The sequence below is a fragment of the Acanthaster planci genome, linkage group LG20 (assembly GCF_054643075.1).
Source record: "Acanthaster planci isolate LZ-2023a linkage group LG20, COTS_SCS, whole genome shotgun sequence".
Lineage (NCBI taxonomy): Eukaryota > Metazoa > Echinodermata > Asteroidea > Valvatida > Acanthasteridae > Acanthaster > Acanthaster planci.
Genome location: NC_141796.1, coordinates 7,824,019 through 7,844,818, shown reverse-complemented (window position 1 = coordinate 7,844,818; position 20,800 = coordinate 7,824,019). Strand labels below are relative to the sequence as shown.

The 20,800-nt window shown below is 44.6% G+C and overlaps 1 protein-coding gene across 4 annotated transcripts in view; it reads left to right on the top strand.

Annotated features, from left to right (window-relative positions):
• LOC110974887 (AP-2 complex subunit alpha-2-like) overlaps positions 1–20,800 on the top strand; it is a 36,226-nt gene that overhangs the window by 12,240 nt on the left and 3,186 nt on the right. Inside the window, exons 5-25 of one of the 4 annotated variants that reach the window (XM_087130393.1) lie at positions 397–590; positions 1,837–1,966; positions 2,660–2,761; positions 3,440–3,610; positions 4,151–4,311; positions 5,733–5,829; positions 6,279–6,416; positions 7,029–7,136; positions 7,801–7,875; positions 8,364–8,461; positions 9,033–9,162; positions 9,843–9,944; positions 11,031–11,189; positions 11,853–12,163; positions 12,894–13,066; positions 13,530–13,653; positions 14,794–14,841; positions 16,492–16,539; positions 17,864–17,980; positions 18,691–18,760; positions 19,640–19,774. In XM_087130393.1, coding sequence (XP_086986519.1) covers positions 397–590; positions 1,837–1,966; positions 2,660–2,761; positions 3,440–3,610; positions 4,151–4,311; positions 5,733–5,829; positions 6,279–6,416; positions 7,029–7,136; positions 7,801–7,875; positions 8,364–8,461; positions 9,033–9,162; positions 9,843–9,944; positions 11,031–11,189; positions 11,853–12,163; positions 12,894–13,066; positions 13,530–13,653; positions 14,794–14,841; positions 16,492–16,539; positions 17,864–17,980; positions 18,691–18,760; positions 19,640–19,774 — 2,691 coding nt within the window. The remainder of the gene's footprint in view (positions 1–396; positions 591–1,836; positions 1,967–2,659; positions 2,762–3,439; positions 3,611–4,150; positions 4,312–5,732; positions 5,830–6,278; positions 6,417–7,028; positions 7,137–7,800; positions 7,876–8,363; positions 8,462–9,032; positions 9,163–9,842; positions 9,945–11,030; positions 11,190–11,852; positions 12,164–12,893; positions 13,067–13,529; positions 13,654–14,793; positions 14,842–16,491; positions 16,540–17,863; positions 17,981–18,690; positions 18,761–19,639; positions 19,775–20,800) is intronic. The other 3 variants (XM_087130395.1, XM_087130394.1, XM_087130396.1) reach the window with 3 other exon arrangements.

Genomic DNA, 20,800 nt, shown 5'->3' with positions numbered 1-20,800 from the left:
ATGTCATAAACATTCATTCAGATATTCAGCCACAATCTTCAGGTCTGAATCAGTACACATGCATGCAATTTACTGTTTCTAATGTTGTAATTTGTAAACAGTGTCCAACAGGCCTTGGAGTAGAGTCAGAGCTGATAATTCTGTTCAGAGTTGAATTTTTTCCTCCCTGAAATTTTTCCTCCCTGAAATTTTTCCTCCCTGTTAGTGAGAGCGGATACGTCTGGTCAGAGTTGACATGGTTGAGTTGTTTCTCCCTCAGCAGGGCTGCATGTACCGGTACCTGCTAGTCCGAGTGGATATGTTTGTTCAATGTCTAATTCCCCCCCCCCGGCATGGCTACCTGCTAGTCAGAATGGATAGGTTTGCTTAGCGTCAAATATTTTCTCCCCTCGGCAGGGCTACCTGTTCATCTCGGTTCTGGTGAATGAGAACTCGGACCTGATGCAGCTGGTCATCCAGAACATCAAGAATGACATGTCGAGCCGCACGCCCATCCACATCAACCTAGCGTTGCACTGCATCGCCAACATCGGCAGCAAGGCCATGGCCGAGACGCTGGGGCCCGAGGTGCCCAAGCTCCTGGTGTCTGGGTAGGTAGCCCGTGCTAAGCAGTTGAAGTAATGTGCTAAGTAGGATGAAATCAGTGGTCCAAAAGACCCTGCAGTTCATTTGATTTAAGTCATGAAGGTAAATGGTTGAGTTTGGCTGATGCCAATATTGGCACTGCCACAGCCAAGACTCTGGGGCCTGACGTGCCCAAGCTCCTGGTGTCTGAGTAGGTAGCCCTTGCTAAGCAGTTGAAGTAATGTGCTAAGCAGGATAAGATCTCTCTTTAAAATGCAAAGCGGTGTGTATTGCTTTAAGCCACGAAAAGGGCTGAGGTGTGCTGATGCCATCATCGGCAGTAGGCCACGGCTGAGACGCTAGAGTTTGAGGTGCCTGTGCGCCTGGTATCTGCGTGGATGACTTTTCTGCTAAGCACAAAATTATGTGCTCAGCATGGAAAAACAGTCACCAGTGAAAATGTCATGTTTTCTCCTGATGTTTGGTAATGAAAATTGTCAGCTCACCAGCATCAGGATACTGGGTTAGATCTTCTCTTTTGACTAGTTTCTCCTTTTGCATTTAGTTTGAAATGAACAAATGTTTCTGTGTTGGACCAAGTTCATTAGAATGTCAGAGTTACGATTTTTTGTAAATGTGAGCTTATTTGCCAGCTGTTTGCTACATGTAGATACTCGATGATATGTCAGTCTCAGCTCCAGTCAATTGTAAAATGCTTGATCACAAGTAGTGTACATGTATTCACCTGAGAGACAGTCCCACTATTTATTTTGGGTTTTTTTGCACTGCCCGCTGTGTTTTATAACACTGTATACGCACAGTTTGCCCCTGAAGGCTTGTGAAAATACCACAAGCGCACTCGGGTGGGAATCGAGCCCATGACTTCCTGATGACTAGTGCAGGCGTCTTAACCACTTGACCACTGAGCTGGCTGGTGTTGGCTGGCTGGTTTGAGCCATTTGTAGCAGCAAGTACCACAAACAAGTATTTCCAAGGGGGCAAACACTGAGTATAGAGTGTTGTAAAACATGTCGGGAACGGCAAAAGAATCCAAAACTAATTGATATCTCCCTGGCACAAAATCCATCCTTAGAAATACCGGTAGTCCCGCTATTGATTTGTTTTTTTCACTACAAAAAATTTGTTTTTCCTTTTCTGATCACTTTTAGTCCACATCAAGTCGCACTTTTCTTGGGGGGGATGGGTAAGCACTGGACGGATGACCTTTTGGCTTCAAAGTATCTGGTTAATATTTGCTCACTTGTTCTGCAGGGACACCATTGACGAAGTGAAGCAGAGTGCCGCGTTGTGCTTGCTGCGGCTGTACAGAACGGACTCACACTGCATCCCCAGTGGGGAGTACCACAGTAGAATTATACACTTGCTGAACGACCAACACATGGTGAGAGATGCAGCGACAAAAGGAGTGATACATACCCATGTACAGAATTTAACACACGTGCTTGTTCTTCAGTTGTATGATAGTTATTGTGGTGGCCTGTGGAGTGGTAAACACTCGAAAAATTTCGACAGCTTCATCCACATCTTGCCTACGTTTGTTTTAACAGTAGTTCCAGGGCACGTTCAATTAGCCAGGGACAAGGCATCACCCAATTCTGTGGAACGACAGAAGCACATTTTATCCTTGTGCTCCCAGATCCTTCAAACTCCACCTGGAAGTTTGCTTTTGAAGGATTGAGGATGGTACATGTACCTGTACAGCCCAACTGCCGTCGCTTTACATGGGCCCATGAACCCTCCCCCCCCAGTTTAAAGTACAACGAACGTACCGCTGTGGGTTGGCCATCGGACATTTTCCACAATTTGCCAGAACAGAGGCGGAAGACGTTCTCTATACACGAAATCTGACTGTTTTAAAAGGCACACTAAAAACCAATAACATCTGAGCACTTTCTGCTTTTGAAGTTCATCCTCTCTGTTGTTTTCTGGCACGGTGAAGGATTTTGAAGGATTAGGAGAGGCTCTTGGCAGGATTGTTGTCTAGAGATAAACAGTAGCCAAAGCTGTAACTTGGTAGTAGATCAGATCAGAAGAGGACCTTGAGGTGAAATTTCTCTTGCTTCTTTCTGTCCAGGGTGTAGTGACAGCCGCGACGAGTCTGATCCACGACCTTGTCCTGGACAATCCCGAGGACTACAAGGGCTGTGTCTCGCTGGCCGTGTCCAGACTCAGCAGGGTAAGGAAAATAACGGGGGTGATGTCTGGCTTGTCGAAATATGGATTTTTGGAGAGAGGTTAATCACTCGGGTTTTGTTTTGTCGGTTTTACTTCGTGCAAAAAGGTTGGCACAAACAGAACTCATGCTGTGTTAGCTATTACGCGCTCTGTAAATCACACTCTTTTATTGCTGTCATGGGTACAGCCCCATTTCTTGATACTTGATTTGATTTCACTTCCACACCCCCTCCCCCTGCAATCTTCTGCCTTGAAAAGTGTCTGGTTAACTTGGTTTTTTTGCAGTGCTCTTTTTAAATTGAGAATTTCTCTGTTAAACCAACTTCAGAAATTCCTGTGATTGTTTTTATTCGATCATTGGTCGAATAAATCAATCTGTTTGTGCTCAACAAAGCAGTGGAATGACTATCGTCAGCCATGATATGTCTCCTGTTCTAATGGGATTTCAGATTCTGTTTTCTCATTTCCTTTTATTTCCTCCATTGTCAATATCTGTACTATAGTCAAACTTTTGCGTGAAACTATCTCCTGTTTTCTTTGAGGATCAAATATGTCTGTAGTGTATGAAAATGAAATTGACGGCATTTTCACCAAAATATGCAATAACTGTGGCGATATCCACAGAACAGATTGTAAATTGGTTGTATCTGAGACTTGTGGCTGGTGGATTCGTCTGCAGATCGTGACATCGTCCTACACAGACCTGCAGGACTACACCTACTACTTTGTGCCGGCGCCGTGGCTGTCCGTCAAACTGCTGAGACTCTTGCAGTGCTACGGGCCACCGGATGACCCGGCCAACAGGGGCAGGTTGAACGAATGCCTGGAGACCATCCTCAACAAAGCGCAGGTTGGTACGAGGGGTGGGGTCTGTGCCACACCTCCCCCCCTAAGAAAAAAAATCACAAGGCCGTCGCAAGAAAATAAAATTGTTCGTCGTCCACAGGTTTGGGGAAAAGCAGTAGGAAGGAAAGATATTTTTTCTGTCCTTTTATTTCAGCTCTGTGTATTTCTGAATGCCCTGCTGTAATTTTGCTTGTGGGAAAGTACAAAAAGGGAGATATTTTTCCTGTGTCTCACTCTGGCTAGCATCCTGACGAAAACTGAACAGTATGTGGATACAAATCTTGATGGTTCCTATTGCTTTTTTATGTCAGATTCATTTAAAGGTCTTTCATTTTGAAGTGGTTCTGTGACTTGTGTCTCATATGTTAGGTTGGGCCTTAAATGCATCTTCAACACTAAGAGGGTTAAATCCTCCGATTTTCAATGTGATTTTAACACACGACTTAGGGAGTTAAAGTTAAGTCATGCTGATTTGGTCCAACCTAGCCCTGCATTTTCTGCATTCAAATTTTCCTTGCTTTAACGTCCTCGTCTTACCACACAGGAGCCGCCCAAGTCCAAGAAGGTCCAACATTCCAACTCCAAGAACGCCGTGCTGTTCGAGGCCATCAACTTGATCATCCACCACGACAGCGAGCCCAACCTGCTGGTGCGGGCCTGCAACCAGCTGGGCCAGTTCCTTCAGCACAGGGAGACCAACCTGAGGTAAGGGAGACAAGACGAGCAGAGACCCCCGCCAAATGGGGAAAGAACTAAGGAAATAATGCGGTTGTAGTGATGTACTTCTGCCTCTCCAAGGATCCTATCTGTAATAGAATAAACCTTTTGCGTGTTAAATTTGAATAAAATCTGGTACACTGAATTCTTTAAATTCATGTGAACGTAACAATTTGAATTCCTCAGACTAAAGACACTGTTGCTATACCTCGCGATTCGGGGCAAGCGTTTGCTTAGTTACATAAGAGACGCCTTGCCCCAATACACTGTTGTCAGTCCATTTCAGAGATGGTGGTCGCCATGCAAAAATTTACCCCGAATTACGAGGTATTGCAACAGCATCTTTAGTCTGAGGAATTCAAATTGTTACGTTTATGTGCAATCAGATAACTCAGTGTACCAGATTTTATTCAACTTTAACTTGCAACAGGCTTGTTGTCGAAGTGTCAAATTGGGAACTGATCGTATCACTGAACAGTATGCAGATTATCTCATTGTCCGTCGTCCGTGGGCCAGTTCCTGCTGCACAGGGAGACCAACCTGAGGTAAGGGAGACAAGACGAGCAGAGACCCCCTGCCAAATGAGGAAAGAACCAAGGAAATAATGCGGTTGTAGTGATGTACTTTTGCCTCTCCGAGGATCCTATCTGCAATAGAATAAGCCTCTTGCGTGTTAAATTTGGATAAAATCTGGTACACTGAATTCTTTAAATTCACGTGAACGTAACAATTTGAATTCCTCAGACTAAAGACACTGTTGCTATACCTCGCGATTCGGGGCAAGCGTTTGCTTAGTTACATAAGAGAAGCCTTGCACCAATACACTGTTGTCAGTGGATAAGAAGGGCACAAAGGAACCAGTCCATTTCAGAGATGGTGGTCGCCATGCAAAAATTTACCCCGAATTACGAGGTATTGCAACAGCGTCTTTAGTCTGAGGAATTCAAATTATGTTTTTGTGCAATCAGATTACTCAGTGTACCAGATTTTATTCAACTTAAACTTGCAAAAGGCTTGTTGTCAATGTGTCAAATTGGGATCTGATCGTATCACTGAACAGTATGCAGATTATCTCATTGTCCGTCGGCATCAAATGATTGGGGCTTTTCTGCAGGCACCCCAAAATGGCTTGCCTCTCGCTCAGGTAACATTTACCCAACATATGAATCAGTTTTCTTTGCATTGTTGTCATTGTCACGGAGGATGATTGGCACGATTTTCCCAGAACTTTGGTCAGCGATGGTGGCAAGTCAGTCAACCCATAGACTGTTTTGCCCTTGGATGAAGATCATGTCCCTCTGAACCTCTCAGCTCATGCTGAGATGACTCGCTAACCATTTCTGTTTGGCATGGGTACCTCAGCGACTGATGATTCACGTCAGGATGCTTTGGATTTTTGTTGACATCAGGTATCTTGCCCTGGAGAGCATGTGTCTGCTGGCCTCCTCCGAGTTCTCCAGGGAAGCCGTCAAGAAGCACCAAGAGACAGTTGTAACAGCATTGAAGGTGACCCTCTCTTTTTTTGTCTTCGTCATCTCCTGTCTTCCCGTGTCACAGAGTGTCGTAGCATATTTGAACGGAGTTCTTTGCTCCTTTGTTAGTCTTTGTTTTTCACTTGTGTACTGAATGTTGGAGACGGTGAGAAGAGTTATCCATTCCACCTGCCATTAATCTACAAAGATTTTCCCAGGCACATGTATTGTAGTGGTTGCTGCACTGAACAGACCAGCGACCATTCCTTGGGGCTTGAAATGCCAATTTTTTTCTGACTAAGAAACTTCCGATGGCCCACTGCGCAGCAGATAATGTCATTGTCAGAACGTCCCTCTTGCAAAATGCCCAGGGGAAATCGGATCCCCTAAATAGGGGAATCTGAACAGCATCTGCACAGGAGAGATCTGTATCTGGCACATGTGAGATCCCTAAGACACCTTCTCTTTGATTCATGTGTGCAGACGGAGCGAGACGTCAGCGTGCGCCAGCGAGCCGTGGACCTCCTCTATGCCATGTGCGACCGGACCAACACGGAGGAGATCGTGGGCGAGATGCTGGACTACCTGGAGAAGGCTGACTACTCCATCCGAGAGGAAATGGTACGCTCTTGCTTACCCGTGCAAGGAACTCCCATATTGAATATTTGGCTTGCTCTTTTGGCTTCATAATGAATACTACTCAGTGGAGTATTTCAGTGAAGTACTTCAGTATTACCCACAGTTTACACAAGAGGTATATAGCAAATACATTCCTTTGGCATTTTGTTAGTAGCAACAGTACTTGTGAAGGTACTTATAAAGGGTGAAGAAATCTAGTGAAGTATTGCTTTACATTTAGTAGTACATTTTACATCATTTGTCATTTGTAGCATTTCTTTCCTCTTCATGGAAGGCAAAATCACACAAGATATATAAAAAGAGAACAAATAAGAATATCGAGTCAAGAAGAGGTGGCAAAAACTTGAAAAGCAAAAGCTTGCACCGGGCATGCCATGCATACATTGGGAGGTTAGTGGCTACTGCTGTAGCTCAGAGGTACCCTCTGCTAACTCTAGGTAGGTTGGGTGCCTGGCGTAATCTCTGGGTACACTACACAAACTCCATTGAGGTTAAATCCTCATGTAAGCTCCTCTTGCCATTGTGACTTTCTGCCTGCCATGGAGCTGCCAATTTTTATGTGACTGTTGACCTCTGATCGCGTTCGTTGCGCAGGTGTTGAAGGTGGCTATCTTGGCTGAGAAGTTTGCGGTGGACTACACGTGGTATGTGGACACGATACTGAACCTGATCCGCATCGCTGGAGACTTTGTAAGCGAAGAGGTGAGTGTGCCAAAACTGCTGAATTGAATGGAGTACCAAAATGCGTAAAGTTTTACAGTTACGTCAAATTTCCTTGCAATTAGGAAATGTGCAAGTTAGTGTTGACGACAGTTTTTTTTGCTGACGCTAACAAGAGCTGTGACATTAAAGAGCACCTCTAACATGTCTAAGGAAAATATGCTTTCTTTGATTTTATCTGTTGACTACAAACAATGGCTACATGCACTGTTTGTCATGCACAAGGGTTTAGCCACTGCGAACACAGGGCTGAGGGTTCCCCTTGTTATCTCTGTTTTCTCAGAATGATGCAATCTAAATTCAGAATTTGTATCTTGGCATGAACAGAAAAAAAGCCCTTTTAAGCTTGTTATAGTTGAGTTCTGAAGACAAATTTGTACTGTGCCGTCAATTTCTAAACTCACCCAGATGTTGAATTGTGAGGATGAAAGAGCCTCTGTTACATTACATGGGCGTTGAAGCTTCTTGTAAGTTGAAGTAGGCAGAATTGTGTCACCGCCCTGCAGAAACAGTGATGAATTTTTTTGAAGGGGGGGTCCTCAAGAAGGCCAGCAGAGGTGGGTTAAGATGCTAATTTTATTGAGTTTTACTGCTTGAAAGTGATCAGCCCGGGAGCCAGCTTTCCTTGCTTTCGTTCTCTCACCAGGTGTGGTATCGCGTGATCCAGATCGTGATCAACCGGGAGGACGTGCAGGGCTATGCCGCCAAGATGGTGTTTGAGGTAGGTCCGTGACTGCTGTGAACGGTTTTTCTGTTTTGAGATACGGGCCAGGAAATCGCCTCAGGACTAAATTGAAACAGATCTTACCTGTTTAACTTGCTCGAAAAACAAAACAAAACAAAACAAAACCTCTTGATCAAATCTGACAGTTGAAAGTGAAATTGCCAGGTACTTGCATGTGCATCTGTGAAAGAGTTTAACCAGCCTGACTTTGTGAGAAAATATGGAAGTAGTGTGGAGTCGTGGATGATATGAAGCCATATTTTTTCTTCATTCAATATGATTGAGGCTCCTAGCCTGAAGTCCCTACTTAATGGGGTGTTTTGTGGCTACAGCCTTAGATTCTGCCATTGGTGCACATGATGACTAGCCACAGCCGTTAACAAGTATGTTCATTATAGTCTCGGAACCAGCCTAGATTACGCAGGAGTGAATCTGGTCCTGTTTTTTGATGGGGATTTTGTTGTTTCATCTTGTCTTTCACCCAGGCTCTTCAGGCCCCGGCCTGCCACGAGAATATGGTGAAGGTTGGCGGCTACATCCTAGGAGAGTTTGGCAACCTCATCGCTGGGGACCCGCGATCAAGGTAAAGCCAAGATGTCTCGCTGTCAGTCTTTCTTTCGCTGCCAAGAGTTGACTTTCCAGAAGAGCCTTGCCTGCATGCGCTTGTGTGCTGGAGACGTTACTTAGGGTAACAGAATCCAACTGTTGCGGAAGTCAGAATGCTTTACTTTGTCACACGTCCCAGCATGTCTACTATCCTAAGACCTAAATGGCGGAGAATATCAAATCCTTACTTGTGACGAGTCCTAATCATCCGCAGGCCCTGGGTTTGAAACCCTACTCAAAGTCACAGTATTCAACAGTTGTCAAAGTGAGAGGCCCGCTGGTTTTAACGAAATCCGGACTGGTCTAGCTCCACCAATCCCAAGACTTGAAGAGTCGCAGGCCACGTCTGAGTCATTTGGCTGTGGCTGGTATTTGCGCACAACTCTTTGGGATGTGACTGCAGCCATAACCATAGACTCATGGGTAATGTTAAGCCGCAGCCAAGTGGTTTGGACACAGCCTCAGACTCCCAGTCTGCCAGCCACCATCTTGCCATTTTTTTTTTTCAGTCTTCAGATTCTGTGTTTTTTCTCTCTTTGTGCACGTAGCCCACAGGTGCAGTTCCACCTCCTCCATTCCAAGTTCCACCTCTGCTCCGCGCCCACACGAGGCCTTCTCCTCTCCACCTACGTTAAGTTCATCAACCTGTTCCCGGAGATCAAGCAGACGATTCAGGATGTGAGTTGATGCTGTGCCATTCTTGAGGTGGTGTTCCCTACAAATATGCCGTGATTAAGCCTTGGTCACTTAGAGGTGTTCCGGGGGTTAAACGAAAAGTGTCTCATAGTTGGTTCTTTCAGTGTTGAACTGACAGTTTCACGCTTACCAAGAACCTGTCACAAGTTGGGGATACCGCAGTTCGTGGAGCTGGTTTGAGCAGAAACGTGTGAGCACTATAAACGTGTTGGGTGGAAGCCGTTTACCAGCCAAAATATCGTACATTGCATGCTGGTGGTGACTAATACTTTGCCTATTTTTGCTAAGCCTATAAATATTGCTAATAGCACCTTTACCTGCTTGGCAGCTCACTGACAGAGTATGTGGCAGTGTCCAAATGACTTGGCTACGGCTTGCAACAACACACAAACGTATGTTAGAAGGCTGTAGACAAAATGTAGCGGCTTCCATAGGGTTTGTGTTATTTCCAGCTGTAGCCAAGTCAATTGGACGCAGCCAGTCGTTGATTGTTGTATCTGCTGCGTCACTGGATTCGAACCTGTCGGCTGACCAAGGGGAGCTCAGTGTTCAAGTGGTTGTACATCTACACTTGTAGGCAGGAGGTCGTGGGTTCAACTCCCACTTATACACTCAGTGTGCACAAAGTAACTGAAGTGGTCTTTCGGTGCTGCTCGCTGCAGGTCCTGAAGAACGACAACCAGCTGCGGAACGCCGACGCTGAACTGCAGCAGAGGGCTGTGGAGTACCTGAGCCTCAGCGTGCGGACCTCGTCCGACGTCCTGGTAAGAAGCAGAGGGCGAGAGGTGGAGCCTGGACTCCATAGGGGGAGGGGGAGAGACTTTGAAACAGTTCATTCCTCGCCAAGCCCGTGGCATCACAGTTAGGCTCTGCATGGCATACTCAGAAGCAGCCAGTGGAATGTACATCACGTGTGCAGCCATCTATATTTGTCCTATATTAGTACTCCTTGGAAATACAACTATGCTTTACAATACAACTATACTTTACAATTCAACTATACTTTACAATTCAACTATACTTTACAATTCATCTATACTTTACAATTCAACTATACTTTACAATACAACTATACTTTACAATTCAACTATACTTTACAATTCAACTATACTTTACAATTCAACTATACTTTACAATTCAACTATACTTTACAATTCAACTATACTTTACAATTCAACTATACTGTACAATACAACTATACTTTACAATTCAACTATACTTTACAATTCAACTTTACTTTACAATTCAACATACTTTACAATTCAACTATACTTTACAATTCAACTATTCTTTACAATTCAACTATACTTTCCAATTCCACTATACTTTCCAATTCAACTATACTGTACAATACAACTATACTTTACAATACAACTTGACTTTGCAATACAACTATACTTTACAATACCGCTGTACTTCACAATACAATAGTTTACAGTACACTATACTTTACAACTATACTTTACAATACCGCTGTACTTCACAATACCGCTGTACTTCACAATACAATAGTTTACAGTACAACTGTACTTTACAACTATACTTTGCACAATACAACTATACTATACAACTATACTTTACAATACAGCTGTACTTTACAATACCATTGTACGTTAATATTCTCATCCTTTCACTCATACACATTCTTACACTCCTTTTACATTATGTGTATTTGTGGATATGGAAGTGTTCTTGACTACAGCTTCATGTATAGTGGGAGTTATTTTACCTTTTTTCATACTTTTCCATGTACTTCTTGTACGGCAATGCCTTTTTTCCATCAAAAGGCCCTGTAAGCTTATATCATCAGTGAAAAATTCTCATCCATTTTTTTCTGCTCTGTAATCAAGGCGACTGTGCTGGAGGAAATGCCCCCATTCCCGGAGCGGGAGTCCTCTCTCCTGGCCAAGCTGAAGAAGAAGAAGCCGTCGGCCGTGGTGGAGGAGAAGAAACCCAGCAAGCCCATCTCGGTGGAGGTCAACAACACAGCCGGGGAGAGCAGTACGGATGTAAGGAATCGCTTTGGTTTGAGTTCTAACATCAAGACTGCCCGATTGTGCAGTCCGTCTGCCTTCTGATAATAGGGTTTCACAAGCCAGTGTCTTGGGTATGGGTATGTCGTTAGTTTCTGTGGTTTAATGACTTAATGTGCTACTGCTCTGCATTTGCATGACGCGGGTATCGGACTCACTACATGTTAGCCGGTGACACGTAGCTAAATTTGTCACTTGTCTTGGATCTTCACATTTCTCCCGTAGGCATGATTTGACTGAAAAGTAATAAGATGATGAACATGTACGTTGCATGGAGATGGCAGTGGGCTCTCAGAAATAGAGGTCATTTGCGCAAGTGCGTTCTTGCGTATGCTAGCTAGTGAACAACCACATCATTTAAATTAAGCAACTGCGGCACCACTGGAAAGCCTTTGAGGATACAGATAGCTAAACATATGCATACACAGATCTGTTGGCTTGCAAACCTTGCGCATTGTTATATCTAGATGGCAGTAATGACTGGAAATGGTAATTTTCACACTTTGATTTCAAGATGGCGTTGATGTTTACAAGGCTCATTAGGGTATCGTTTCTTTTTTTGATCACTGTGCTCTTTGAAGCGCCGCCATTTTCTACTGTCAGACACAACTACATGGTCATTGTTGTTACCTGATACAGGCACCCAGCACGGCCAGCCCCGTGCAGCTTCCACAAGCCCAGCCCCCTCCTGCGGCCGTGCCCCCGTCCACGGACCTCCTTGGGCTGGACGCCGCCCCGGTGGCCCAGCCCGCCTCGGCCTTTGGCATGGGCATGGCCATGCCCGTCGCCCCCGCAGCGGCCATCAATAGCTTGGCAGCGCAGCCGGCTGCAGCCCAGAACACCCTCCTGGACATCTTTGATGCCCCTCCCCAGATGCCGGCTGCGGTCCCCAGCACCGCTGCCGCCGACACCGGTGCCCTGTCGCCGGGCGCTGAGGAGAATTTCTTGAAGTGAGTTTCTTTAACTCAAACTACCTCAAGCCCCTCCAACTCCAACTGTAGGTTTTGTCCAGTTTGGGCTGAGTCATTCCCATAGAGTAGGAATTTCTTGCTTCACTTTGTTGCATTAGGGGACAAAGGCCCAGGGTGATAGTGCTAGATTTGGAGTGGAAAAGACTTGAGTTCATTCTTTTGATACATCAGTTTGGCGTCCAGTAAAACTGGACATTAAGCAGGTTGAAAAATGTTGAGGTTTTTTTTTTACCAGTCTGCAATGTGCAAGATTGTTTTTTAGGCCTTGAATCGAAAAGTGTCACTGGTGACCTTAAGTTTGTTGGGCTGGTCACATTTCTTGCTCGGGTACCGTGTGGGGTAGTCCAAACGACCCAGCTTGAAGGATGTACGCTGAACATTACATGTACAGCAGCTGTAGACAGTGAAAGAATGGAGAGTTCAGAAGGGTCCAGTAGGACTGTTATGTTTTATTTTACCCTCCGTCAAAGGGAAATACATTGCCCTAAAAGTAATGTTGCTACAGGTTATAGCTAGGCTAAAAAATGCAAGTGATTGTTTGGTATTCAGCCCATAATCCTAAACAGGTCAGAAAACAGAACTTTTTAGAAGTATGGTTAGCACAGGGTATGGAAATGTCAGAAATATGCTTTGATTATTATAGCTGATCCTGTCTCGTTTATTTCTCCTCCCCCCACCGTAACCCCCTCTCCCCCAATTCTGATTCCAGATTCATTTGTAAAAACAATGGCGTCCTGTTCGAGAACGACCTGCTGCAGATTGGCGTCAAGTCGGAGAGCAAGTCCATGTACTGTCGCCTGGTGCTGTTCTTCGGCAACAAGACCAGCATGCAGTTCTCCGACTTCAGCTCCACGGTCACCTCCCCGGATGACTTGGCGTCCAGTATCCTTTGCTTTCGCTGTCCCGTCACCAAACTCAAGCTTCGTGAACAAATTTGATTTGAGCCTTGCAAGATGTTCAGTATCTTCAACCTTTAGACCGGTTTTTCAAGCTTTCAAAAACAAATTCATATTAATACTGGCTTCCCCGATTGCATCAGAATCAACCGTTAAGGTTTGCACTCTTCTGATTTTAGACCGGTTTATAGAACTGTTGAACATAGCATGTTTGTGTGCCGAGCAGAAAGGAGATGAAAACCAGTCATAAGCAATACCCATAATGTGATATTTTAGCCGGTAACCTTGTCTTTGCCCTTCGTTCTTCCCAAATGTCCGCGCTTAAGCTGAGAAATCTGTACGTTGCAAACTGTTGCACCGTGACAGTCCAAGAAACTTAGCATATCTCTGCAGCCGTTCCAGTGTCTCTGTTTTCAGTGCACTATGTGACCCTTGACTTTTGACCCCAGGGCTTGTCGTCAAGGCACCCCCGGTGAACAGCATCATAGACGGTGGGGCCCAGGTGCAGCAGATCATCACGGCCGAGTGTGTGCAGGAATTCACCGTGGCGCCGCTGCTCAACATTAGATTTGTGTAAGTGACACCAAGCTCCTCTTTAACCCTAACCCTGCCAGACTCAGCCAGGCGGTGTATAAGTCTCGTGCACTTTGTTGCACTGGGCAACCTAAGTCAGCCGAGTAAACTTCCCTTGTTGAGACGATGGGAGCTGGTCCCCATTGATCAATGCCCTGATTGGGTCTTGTGGTGGCTGGCAACCACAGCCTCCCAGGCCGTTATGGCTGGCAACCACAGCCCCCTAGGCCGTTATGGCTGGCAACCACAGCCTCCCAGGCCGTTATGGCTGGCAACCACAGCCTCCAAGGATGTTATGGCTGGCAACCACAGCCCCCTAGGCCGTTATGGCTGGCAACCACAGACTCCCAGGCCATTATGGCTGGCAACCACAGCCTCCCAGGCCGTTATGGCTGGCAACCACAGCCCCCTAGGCTGTTATGGCTGGCAACCACAGACTCCCAGGCCGTTTGGCCTTACGTACAGTCGACCTGTTGGATCTTGTTGTGCTGGTCGGGCAAGCCACTTTGATAAGTGATGCAGATTGGTGCGTCTGGCAGGGGTTCAAGCCCAAATACCCTGGAGTGATTAGACTAAAGAAGGGGATTGAGAGAAAGGACACCGAGAAATAAGTCGGTGTCTTCCACCCCAAAATCAGTGCCCCTCAAGTTTGATCACATGCTTTCAACTTACGTTTATGTATGCACCCCTTAAAGATTAGTATAAGCATATTCCCTTTAAATCCAGGCCTGACCAAAGAGTGATATACACTGCACCCGATGAGTGGACGGGAGCAAGGAGTTGGATTTTGCCAATTTTGGACTCGCTCTCTCTAAACCACCAATTTATGAAGCGTTTGTTGTTTTTTTCTCAACTGATTATTGAAAACTAATAGCTGAAACTTGCACAGGGTGTAATAATAAGTGCAGCACTTTTGGCAGCATAGGTTGATTGGACATGGCTCTGCACGCCTCACTTCAGTCTTGTCAACCCAAACCCCAACGCACAAGGTTGCTGAAGTCTTGTACCCTGTGACCTGTCTCAAGTCTCTCCCTTTGCTATTGCAAGAACATCAGAGACCCATTGGTGTCGGTCCCTGCTCCTTCATTTTTCTGTGCTTTTAACCATTTAACGTCTTAACTCTGCTCGCCTCGTGTGTAGCTTACAGCAGACAGGTAGCCAGTCTCCCGCATCTAACCCTGACTCAAGGTAACGAGGATGATCCGTGCAAAAGTTTTGATTTCTCCTTCAGTCCAATTTTTTTTGTATTTCTGCCGTGTTGTTTCAGTTACTCGCTGAATAAGTGCGCTCTTTTTCGTTCCTAGTCCGGTGGCATTGTGTCCTTTCTTTACACCCTGGAGATTTTTCTCTGGTCACTTTCTGAAATCCAATAGAGTCCAAGAAGAGCTATTAAAAAAGAGCAAAGCTCCTTGGATCTTTCAGAATCCAAGAAGCTACAAAACCCAGTGCAGCAAAGTTAACTCTTTCTTCACTCTCTGGTACCTATGAAGTCCAAACTGACTGGGCGTACCGTATACCGATGGTGTTGGATGGATTCGTACTGGCGGTTTGTTCCCACTGGAAGTACAATGTATCATTCCACCTCTGAAACGGATTTGGCAAAAGGTTCATGTACTCCAACCGTGAAAGGAAATGCATTCCTAGAGGGGCCAAACCAGTACTTTTGTGAAAATGTCAGATAACAATTCAAAAGAAAAGAGGTTTTCAGAACACTGGTGTCACAATAAAGGAAAGGTTTGTGATAGCACGGTGCAAGGATATCTCTTTTGTGAGTATGTAGTGTGGTTCTGAAAAGAGTACTTGCCAGTTCTTATCACAACCGCTCATGTAAAAGAGGTATCCTGGCATGGTGCCACCGCAAACCTTTACTTTACTTGACATCTTCACCGTGGAAAGCTTCCAAGATCATCTGGTGTCATGTTCCATTCGCAATCCATGGATTGACGGTAAAGGTTTTAAGCCTGTACTCCAGGGCTGGACAGTCTGCATTTCAAATCATGCATCACATGCCAGTAGAAGCAACTTCCTGGTGAAGGGATTCTGTTGTCGACATTTCGATTTGCTTTATATTTCATTTCATCTCTTCTCCAGTCAGGCCAGTTCCGTGGGCTTTGCTGAGGGTTTTGTATTCCTGTCATGTCCTGCTTCAGTGCCTCATTGAAAAGCCTTAACGTGTACCGCGCATCTCTGGATACTTTTGGATGCAGAGTTTAGACTGGAAAGTAGCAAATCCAGCCCAGAAACTTTAAACAGCAGTTCTTTTGAAGCTGTAACGTTGCTGTACTGCATAAAAAGATAAAAACTGCATTGTTTCAGTTGCCAGCCGTTTTGGTTGATTTTTTTTTTTTTTTTACAGTTTTGCTCAGTTTCAGTTGTCATTGTAGCAAAGTTGAAATTTTGAATTTTTTTTTAACTGTAGATCAAAACGAAAACTGGTAGTTACATGTAGATATCAAAGGGAGCGTTTTCATTTCACCTGAACAGCCGGAGGCTGACCACTCTTTTCTCCATTTTGTTTTGTTTTGTGATGAGACTTTGGACATTTCTCTAGTAATGTTTTCCATTCATTTTAATGTCAGTTTTTAAGAAAATGTAACATAGTGTTCTCAAGAAATGCCCATAAAGACAGGTCGGCCAAAAATGTTAAAACTTTTCCACTCGACATGTGGCCAATGCAAGCATGATGGTATGAGTTATTGTGTATAAAGTGACGAACGTGACAAAACCCCTCGTCGGATTGAACTAGAAACTTCACAGATGTGCTCGTGTTGAATGTCTTTACATACCTGCTGAGTTTCACAAAGATGGTTTACCTGTTGTGTACGTACATGTATGTAGGGTCCTACCAGCACCTGTTGAACCCCCGCATGCCCCAACGAGAGAAAGGTACTGTGTACAACATTGACGGCATGGCATGGCATGACAGGCTAGCTGCAAGGCGGGATGTCTCTTTCTCGAATTTTCGTTTGCTTTTTTATTTTTAGTTAATTTTGGTTCATTGCATATTAACCTCAGTTCACCCTGGACTGGAACTTTGCAAGTGTAAAAGAAAATCCCAGAACTAGAGATAGGTGGGCCTCACTGGGATGGAGCCGAGTTTTGCCTTTTGGGGTGATGGCCTTCAGGTGGATCTTGGTAGCTTGATAGCATTTCAGGTGGACTCGTTAGAGCGAGAAGGTCACTTTACGATATGTATCATATATTGGAGTCAGGTTTAGGTCAACAGTTTCTTTTGCAGGCAGTAATTTGCATGCATGTCGTCCAATAGGGACGGACAACAGTGTTGGTGTAGCATGCAACCGTGGCAACTATTAACCAGAACCCAGGGGTGTGATTTCTCAGGATTTTTCTGGATATTAGCAATTTCTAAGCCCGACACGTAAGACTTTTAATGGTCAGATTTTGCTACTTTGTTTTGCACTTGAAAAAAATCTCGGCCATTTTGCAGAGAGCTAATGCCTTGCTGGTTTTTAAAACCACTGAAAGTCCCAGTTTCAGTGGTGAATGTTTCGTGGATTTCTTTTCGCTGCCCAATCTCACCTCAGCAAATCGTGTCGTATCTAATGTTCAAGCTTTTCCCAGCAAACTCAATGTTTAAGCAAAAAGTGTTCCAAATAGAAGTGCACAAAGCTTCCGGGTGAGGAGAGAACTTGAAAATGTGAAATACCGTAAAAGAAACAGCGTTTGCTTTTCACAAACACACAGTGTTCCCACCAGAATGCAGCCCCGGAATGCTGCACTTTCCAGCATCGGTTTCACGGCCAGAGAAGGTACAAAAGTGCAAAACAAGCAAACGCAGAATAGTTCTAACCGAGCGAAGTAGCACCCTTCCGTTGGAACCTCCAGGACTGCAGTCAAGTCCATCACAAGTCCTCGCAAGTCTCAGCAAGTCTGTCACAAATTCATCCAGTCTTCCAGCTACATGTTTTCAACTGAACTGCATTCCTTGTGATCATGGCTTATCCTGTGGTACCTGGCTGGTCTTGTCATCTGGACCTGCGAAAGAATTCACGACTGGACTTGTGATGGACGCGACCTCATCCCCGGTGGCCTCCATTTCTCAAAATTGCCAAGTGGAAATCGGAATGCTTGCAAGAAGTCAAACTTATGTTGATTTTGCCCGATGAATTGCACCCGAGAATGAAAAAAGGGAAAAAACCCAAACTTTTCATCAGTGGATTAAGGATTGTTTGTCTTTCTGATTTTCCAGCTCCGGAGGCTCCATGCAATACATCAACTTGAAAGTTCCCATTATGATGTCCAAGTTCTTCCAGCCCACCACCATGTCCTCTGCCGATTTCTTCACGCGTTGGAACCAGCTGAATGCGTGAGTATCAACCAGCCAACCGTTGCATGGCGCTGCTGTACAAAGTAGGAGACACTGCTTAGCAGGTTTATGCGCTAAGTACAAATTCTGCAGGGAACCACCTACAAAGAAATATGCTGTGACCGTACATTTTGGCTGGTGACCTGCTTTGACATAGCAATTTCACTTCTGGTCCATTACGCTATTGTGTAAATGTAGGCGCAAGATTCTTGTCTTAAAGACTTCAAACAGTTAAAAAGCTGTCTATAAATTCTTTTGTTTTGATCGTTTTGCTCGGTCGGTCTTTTATACACAAAATGAAAAAGGTACTCAGCGACAAAGTCGTCACTTCCTAATGATTATTTGTTCAGGCTGAGCAATTGAAAGCAAGAGTAGTTATCATGTGGCTGAGCATGCCGGAGTGCTGTAGGGAATGGAATTGTATGGAAAGAGTCAGCTTGTTGCCTTTCAATACGGAGGGTTCACAATAGTGCGCCACCAAGAGTTTGCAATACGTTGGCCATTCATAATGGCAAAATTTGTCGATTCTTTCCAAACGCGCACATATTTCGCGTGTTGTGATTGGCCAATGCGTTGCAAACTGTTGGTGGCGCACTATTTTGAAACGGCCGTATTGTGGGCCAGCTATTCAGGGGTATTAGTAGAAGTTGTTTAGCTATTGCATTTCAGCACGATAACAAGCTAGTTGTGACTCCTTTTCTGTGTTGCAGACCGGCGCATGAATATCAGAACATCTTCAAGGCCAATTTCCCCATGGACAGAGACGGCAACAAGACCAAAGTGAGTGTGCTGCTTTTAATTGAGTCCATCACAAGTCTGTTCTTAAGACCAGTCATAAGACAAGCCACAAGACCAGTCACAGCAAGTCACAAGACCAGTCAGAAGACTTATCATAAGATCAGTCAGAAGACTTTTCATAAGACCAGTCACTTATCATAAGACCAGTCAGATGACTAGTTATAAGACCAGTCAGAAGACTAGTTATAAGACCAGTCATAAGACTCACCATGAGACCAGTCATGAGACTCACCATGAGACCAGTCATAAGACTCACCATGAGACCAGTCATAAGACTCACCATGAGACCAGTCATGAGACTCACCATGAGACCAGTCATGAGACTCATTATGAGACCAGTCATGAGACTCATTATGAGACCAGTCATAAGACTCACCATGAGACCAGTCATAAGACTCACCATGAGACCAGTCATGAGACTCACCATGAGACCAGTCATGAGACTTACCATGAGACCAGTCACAAGATTAGTCACTCATAAAACCAGTCACAAGGCTTAGTCATAAGACCAGTCACAAGTGACAGGATGAGCACTTTAGCAGTGAGAATGGGAATGCCTTTGTCATCGTTCATTTGAACTGAGGTTAAAACTGGTTGACTTGTGATGGACCTGCAAGGACTTGTCATGGGCTTGTGCCGGAACCGAATTGATAAAAAAGCTTCTTGTACCTAAAGCAATGTGAAATATTGTGGCTCTGTCCTATCAAGCTGACCTCGTCAAAACACTGCAACACCGAGGGGTAGATTTTGAAAGTACGAGTGGGGCTATAAATGCATCAGAACTTTATTCAACACTCCCCTATTCATTTGGAATGGCTTGCACTGTGTAATTCACATCAGTGGATTTTTTCCCCCAAAAAGTTGATGGGCTTTGGGATTGGTCTCCTGGAGGGCGTTGACCCCAACCCAGACAACTTCGTGTGCGCTGGCATCATCCACTCCAGGTCTGCCCAGATAGGGGTCCTGCTACGCTTGGAGCCCAACAAGGCTGCCCTGGTAAGTGGACACTGGACAAGTAGCCACAAGGTGCGATGTTTAAGTGGGGACCATCTCTTGATTTCATCCAAGATGGATTTTGTGGATGGCAGTGTGTCCAGCGGGTCCAACTCGTCGTGCACTCTCGTTCATGCACGCATATAGGGCTGTGCCAAATATCTGGATATCCGAGTATTCGATCAATTATCGAATATTCAAAAACTATTTTCCGAAGTTGAATATTCCAATGCAAAATTCATGAAAAGGAAGGGAAAAGTTTCTGTTGTTTTAAATGAGAAAAACTGCTCTATGGAGGCTTTTTTCGGGCAGATTCAAAAAGTAAATTATTCATTAAAAAATTGAAAAGGAATAAACATTTTCAACGGGGCAAGAAGTATTGTTCATCTCTTAAATCTTGCTAAATCGTGGCTGGAGATACTCCTAGACGTAAGAAGCTATTACAGTTTTTATAATGTACAATTGTGTGCATTATTGCAACTGATTTTGTACATGGTTTGTTCATCAATAATCTGCAGGTCGGTACGACCGAATATTCGGATATTCGATCGAATTGAAGGTTGAATATTCAAATAGTGAATTATTTAAATTGACTCAGTCCTACACGCATACAGAGTAGAGTAATGTGCACCAACTGATTGGAAGGGTTGCGATTTCTTAGGAATTTTCAACCCCCCACAATTATGGGTTTTCAGTCGTTGAGTCATGCAGTATTTGAAGTGGATTTGCTTCTGATGCCAGTAGACAAACTGTGATACTTAGGATTTAGATTCTGATCAGTTTTATTCAAATTCTTGCCGCATTATGTATAAAAACCATGCCAGGTATGGATGTAGCCAAGTGCTATTATTTAGACTAGCCACCAGTGAGAGAACTTGCGCCTTGTTGGCTATTAAAATACCTGAAAAGTTTAATTTTTAAAATTACTGTCATTGATACAACCCCTCTGCCGGATGCTTCCTGGATTTTCTTCGTTCTACAATCTCACCCCTGGAATGAGCTGAAACTCATCAGGCCTTTGTAGGTCCG